Raw genomic sequence first — 6,395 nt, 5'->3', positions numbered from 1 at the left:
AAAAGTAGACTCCAGGCTGGATTTGTTTGCACATTAAAATATAGAAAAATGTACACTGAAAACAAAATAGGCCTATTTGAAGTTCCTGCATTTGCCTCAAATGTTAAGGTTCTGCTGTGTATTCAAGACCTGTCAGTAAACCAGGAAGTGATAAGAGCTCACAAAAAGAGACAATCCATACACGTACAGCACCTGTTGGAAGTGCTTTAGTCAGCTGCCCAAAACACTGCTTAAATCAATTTAACCCACAATGTGTATACACAATAAATAAGGCTGATTGAACAACTCAGCTCATTAAACAGCCAGTATGGCTGCTAGCAAGTCTATGGGTTGTTAAAATAAGATGATGTTCTGATTTGGGGGTAAATTACTTGCACTGCAATCTGCTGCTGGAAAAATAAAATAGTGGATATGATTAGCCTCTGCCAGAATGTAATGCCCCTAACTGAACCACATTACCCTGGTGTAAAAAGAGTCTCCTTACCTGAATTCATTCTTTACATAACACTTAAAAATATATAACACTTGAGTCAAAAATTAGATAACCTCTTTAATATTATACCGACACCTAGATGTGCACTTCGTGTATTTTGTAGTTGTGCAGTTTTCCTCCAAAACAATTGAATAAAAAATACATATGCTTTATGTTTTATACACATTATTTCATTATGGGCAAGGTATAAGGGCAGGCAAACTTCAATAGAACAAAATATACTTTCAAATAGAGTTCTATTATACTTAATCAGAAGGGCACTTAAAGAAGATCTATGGCATGTGAGCTGAGGGCTTTGAGGGTCCATCAAAAAACATGGACTAACCTTTAACACAATTATTTCGACAGAGGTGAGAATTCTATACAGTCTCAGTGGGCAATATATTTTATCATAAGTGCCCTTCACTGTAAAGGGACGTATAGGTCACAGTTATTGTGTTCCATAAAGACAGTCTCTTTGGAAGTAAACATATTAGAACCTATTTTCTTTTTCCTCCAGCGAATTTACCCCCATGAGCCTTTCCTTTTTTGCCAGGTCCTTTCCCTTTGCCAGGTCCTTTCCCCTTACCAGGCCCTTTGCCCTTCCTGTTAGCCCCTTGCTTGCCCCCTCTGCCTTTATTGAAAGATTTTCGCCTCTTGGCAGCTGCCTCTGAGTCTTCTTCCCTCATCTGTCTGTTCACAGCCTTGGTGATATCCATCGTAGGTTTCTTGCTGTCCATAATCTTGAGGATCTCCAGCTGCTTGTTCTTCTCGGCAGAAAAGTCCCCGATGAGGGGCTGAAACTTTCTCTTTTTGCCCATGTTCCTCTGCTCCTTCTCCTTCGGCAGCTTGTCCTGGAAACGACCCGCGGAAGCGGTAGAGCGCTTGGCCACATGCATAGCCATGCTTAGCTCCGTTTTAGAGGGTTGCTCGGTAGGAGTCAGCCCTACGCCGGGCACCTTTCCTCCCTTGGAGGCTCGGGCGATATTACGCAGGCGGTTCAGCTCGTTCTTAGCTACTCTCTCTTTCTTGGCATCCAGCCTTTTCTTGAACTGGTCATGGTTGGGGTCTGCGGTGACAGGTACCTCAATCAGCCACTCCTTCGTGTTATCATTTGCCCGCTGGTAGCCCCATCGCCTCTTCCATTTCTTATGCACTTCATCCCACACCAGGTTGGTCTTCTTCTTCTTCTGGATGCCTTTAAGTTTGGCGAACTCTTCCCAGCGGGTGGGAGCCTTGGCCTTGGGCACCGGTTTCTCCCTGGGCAACCGTGTGGTGGCATCGGGAAGCTTCACCACTACGGCCTCGTCCACCCGCTCGGTGGGCAGGCTCCACATCTGGTTAATGAGGAGCTGCGTGTTGCCCCGGGCCAGGGATCGCAGGAACTGCTCTCGGTTCTGCTGGTTTACAGCTCGGGTGTTCAGCATGTTCGGGTCTATGGCCAGCATGTTGCCCAGGTCGAACTGGACGTCCAGCTCTTTCTGCACCGTGATCAGTTTCAGCTTTTCCGCCTCATCTTTCTCAGCCTGGGCCAACACATGCTCTATCGACACCGCCGCCATGTTCACTCGCAGCCACAGCGGAAACACGTGGAGTCGGCAAGGGACTGCCTGAGCACGGGGCAGGTCAGACGATCACTTCCTGGGAGGGCGTGGGCTTTGATGCGTGTGTGCTGGCTTTTTTTTTTTTTTTTTTTTCAATAACTTTCTTAACAATACAAACCTCTCATTATGAACAAACATGTAATACCTTAAAGCAGTGCTCCCCAACCTTTTTATCGCCGCGGACCGGTAAACCTTTGATAATTTTTCCGTGGCCCGCTTGTTTTGATTTAATAAGACAAAAAAAAAAAACAGTCACATATATTAAAAAAACACGCAGACACATACATAGTCAGAAAATCACAAACACAGTCACATAAAGACATAGACTCAAAATTGTGTGTATGTGTGTGAGCGGTGCAGTGTGTGTGTGAGCAGTGCAGTGTGTATGTGAGGGTGGCAGTGTGTGTGAGAGTTGCAGTGTGTGTGTTTGGGGCGGTGTGTGTATGGGGGGCAGTGTTTGTGGGGCAGTGTGTGTAGTGTGTGTATGGGGCAGTGTGTGTAGTGTGTGTATGGGGCAGTGTTTGTGGGGCAGTGTGTGTATGGGGGGTAAGGAGGGTAGGGAGGCTTTTTTATTTATTTATTTAATTAAACTTAATATATCCATGTCCCCCCTCCCTTCTTACCGTTACTGTGAGGAGGGGGGACATTTCTTAGTCCCTGGTGGTCCGGTGGGGATTCCCTGGTGGTCCGGTGGTGGTGAGATGAACTCTAGCCCAGTTACAGGGCTAGAGTTCACTCTCGCGAGATTTGGAGCGTTGCCGTGGTTACCGCGGCAACGCTCCAAATCTCGCGAGAGGAGGACCCGGAGGAGCTGCAGGTAAGAGCTCCCGGGTCCTCTCTCATTCCCTCCGCTGCCGGCTGTCAGCACAGTGCCTGCGGACCGGGGAGGGAGATCTCTGATCTCCCCTCCGGTCCGCAGGCACATTGCAGGGCTGGCACTTGGGCAATGCCAGCCCTGCATTAGCCGGCAGGCTCGCACACCCCTGGGCGGCCCGGTACCGTTTGATCCACGGACCGGTACCGGTCCGCGGCCCGGGGGTTGGGGAACACTGCCTTAAAGGACCACTCTAGGCACCCAGACCACTTCAGCTTAATGAAGTGGTCTGGGTGCCAGGTCCAGCTAGGGTTAACCCATTATTTTATAAACATAGCAGTTTCAGAGAAACTGCTATGTTTATAAATGGGTTAATCCAGCCCTCAAATCCTCTAGTGGCTGTCTCACTGACAGCCGCTAGAGGCGCTTGCGTGATTCTCTTGCCACGCGTGCGCATTCAGCCGAATGGGAGGAGGATCGGAGGAGGAGAGCTCCCCGCCCGACGCTGGAGAAAGGTAAGTTTTAACCCCTTTCCTCTCTCCAGAGCCCGGCGGGAGGGGGTCCCTGAGGGTAGGGGCACCCTCAGGGCACTATAGTGCCAGGAAAACAAGTATGTTTTCATGGCACTATAGTGGTCCTTTAAAAATGAATCCCTTGGGCTGCAGTGCCCAAACTGTAGATCCCCAGATGTCTTAAACCTACAGTTTCCATCATGCTTTGTCATTCTAAAGGCACGCAAAGCATGATGGGAGTTGTAGTTCTACAACATCTGGTGGATCTACGTTTTGGACATGCTAGGGCTAGTGCGGTCATAACATGACTGGCGGCTATTGTCCATTAATCATTTCACACTGAAGGCTTTGGTTTACTTAATATATATTCTAATTTTACTCCAGTTATTTGTTACAAAGGAGCTGATCTTGTTTCCGCTCAAAATAAATCTTTATACCCATTAATTCACGGGTTTATTTGGCTACACGTGTTAAAGGAGCAGATTCTTGTAGGATTATTCACTTAACAGTGAGCTGTCAGGGTCCACTAGGGAACTGCAAATTTAAAGGACCATTCCACCATTAAAGCACTTCTGGTGTCTGCTGAGGAGCTTCCGGGTTTAACAGAGTGTCACCTTCATTTCGTTTTATAAATATGCAGATTTCAAGAGAACTGTAAAGTACTTTCATTGTGGAAATCACTGTAACTGTCCATTTCTGGACATAGTTAAGTCAGGGGGGTGAGGTTATGTCAAGGTAGGATAGAAAGATGCAAGCATGTCTATGTTTTTACTGTATTTTCGTAGTACAGGTGGTGCAAAAACCAAACAAAAAAAAGCGATGTAATTGACTAGCATTGTCATTAGAGCATTAGCAGTCGTCTTATCTCCCCCCTCTTGTTACAGCTATTAGTGATATATAATATAGTATCACTTCTATTACTTGGGAATACACTGCTGTTATATTGTAGCAAAACAGTATTGCTTCAGCATTAGTGTTATGTATACACTTTTACAGCTTGTATAAGTAGTCAGAGTTTTACTCACTGTATAGTCTCCACCCACTCCTGTTGTTCATATGATTTTTCTTTAATATATTTTTATTTTAGATTTATTTATTAAAAGTAACTTTTTAAGCCCATAATCTTCTCAGTAAATCATACACAGGTAGAATGGCATTTTTTTTCTTTTTTTGTTTATTCTCTATTAGAGCACCTGCTGTTCCAGAAGCCTATATAGGACAGCAATTTCGCAGGTTAGTCTTCTTACCTCAGTGTACAGGGATAATTGTCCCACCCACTCTCCCAATTATTTGTCATAGGCTCTAAGATATATCCTTAAAGAAAACATGCATGTATTTTCCACTTTATGTTTTCTTTTTGGTATTCGGAAAAAAAAACAGCTTGCAAAAGCTGCAGACCTGTTGTCGGCAGCCTATGCACGGCCTTCCCTCTTTATCTGCACTGGAAAAATGACCAGTGAGAGGCTTCTCACTGAGAAGCTTTCCAGTGCTTCGCAATGACTTTTAGTACAGCTCATTAAGAAGGGCGAAAGGTAGGCTCGCTCTAGAAAAGATAACTCTGTGGGTTTAACAGAAAGGGAAGAATAACTCCCTGTCTGTCTGAGTGACAGCCAGGGTGGTGCTTCTGCCCCTAATTTTAAAAGTACTGATTTTATTAAGACATGGAGGCTCCTATTATGCTGCACTCTTTCTTTATTTCCCTCAGCAGCAAAGAAATATAACATTCAATCTTCCTAGTAACCGGAACAGCCAATCAGCATCCAGTCCTTGTCATAATAGGCGGTAACCATTAGGTCACTTCCTCTTTCTTTGCTGCTCCCTCAGTTAAAGGATCACTTTAGGGTCAGGAACACAAACATGTATTCCTGACCCTATAGTGTTAACACCACCATCTAGCCCCCCTGGGCCCCTCATGCCTCTATAAATATAGCAAAATCTTACTGTATTCAAGCCTGAAGCTGTAGATCTGCATGCTGTTTGCCTTAAAAAAAACAAGCAGTCTGCTGACATCATAAAAGGGGTAGCCTGATCCAATCACAGTGGCTGAGACTGAAAAAGAGGCAAATCAGGGGCACCATGATTCAAGCACAGCCCTGGCCAATCAGCATCTCCTCATAGAGATGACTTGAATCAATGAATCTCTAGGTGGAAAATTCAGTGTCTGCATGCAGAGGGAGGAGATACTGAATGTTTGGATGGATTTTAGGCAGCCATGATCCAGGAAGTTATCACTAGGCTGTAATGTAAACACTGCATTTTCTCTGAAAAGACAGTGTTTACAGCAAAAAGCCTGAAGGTAATGACTCTACTCACCAGAACAAATTCAATAAGCTGTAGTTGTTCTGGTGACTATAGTGTCCCTTTAAGTACACTGCTCCCAAAGTTGGCTTAACTGTGGGATATTGATATAATACTGTTTATATTATCATGGTAGTTTATTTATCATTTTAATTTACCATTGTAATTTATTTACTGGTATTTCACTGTTATTTATTCATTTCTTTTCAAATTTATATTTATCCAAGTATTACTAATTCAATAATTGCTCTCCTTACGTTTACCTGTGCCCCCTGGTCCCTTTAGGTAAACCTTTTGAGGGCTGAGGTGGGTCTCATCTTGTTTTTTCCATGTTATAACTTGTAATTTTGTTGGATATTTATTTACCCTGTCACTTTTCTAGCGGTTATTTTTCCATTTTCGGCCTTTTCTAACTAGAAGCGTTCGCGCATGCGGAGTGTTTGCTAGTTTTTCCAGTTTGTGGATTTAAATAAATTTTAATGCCCGCAAACTATCTTCGGCGTTTGCCCCCCATTCGGTAGTTTACTTCTATTCGTGGGTATTCTATCAAGAGCTGCAAATTGCGCATGCGCACGCTTTGGTACTTTTTACCGCTCATTTATTCAACTTTACTTTGAATAGGATTTTGACGTGAACAACTGTTCGTTCGCGTTCGTTTCGCAAAATTTTACCATTTGGTGAAATTTCACTCCCTT

At 44.3% G+C, this 6,395-nt stretch overlaps 1 protein-coding gene across 1 annotated transcript; it reads right to left on the bottom strand.

The window, feature by feature from the left end:
* Positions 1–315: 315 nt before the first annotated feature.
* On the bottom strand, positions 316–2,089 carry RRS1 (ribosome biogenesis regulator 1 homolog). The gene has a single exon (XM_063450404.1). It carries the CDS (start codon positions 2,032–2,034, stop codon positions 973–975), a length of 1,062 nt encoding a protein of 353 aa, XP_063306474.1. The 5' UTR covers positions 2,035–2,089; the 3' UTR covers positions 316–972.
* Between the last annotated feature and the right edge of the window lie 4,306 nt (positions 2,090–6,395).

This window comes from Pelobates fuscus, chromosome 4 (genome assembly GCF_036172605.1).
Source record: "Pelobates fuscus isolate aPelFus1 chromosome 4, aPelFus1.pri, whole genome shotgun sequence".
Taxonomy (NCBI): domain Eukaryota; kingdom Metazoa; phylum Chordata; class Amphibia; order Anura; family Pelobatidae; genus Pelobates; species Pelobates fuscus.
This window is presented reverse-complemented; position numbering and strand designations above follow the sequence as displayed.

What these genes read in the sequence shown, in the direction of transcription:
- RRS1 (XM_063450404.1), bottom strand. Translation starts at nt 2,034, where the DNA reads ATGGCGGCGGTGTCGATAGAGCATGTGTTGGCCCAGGCTGAGAAAGAT.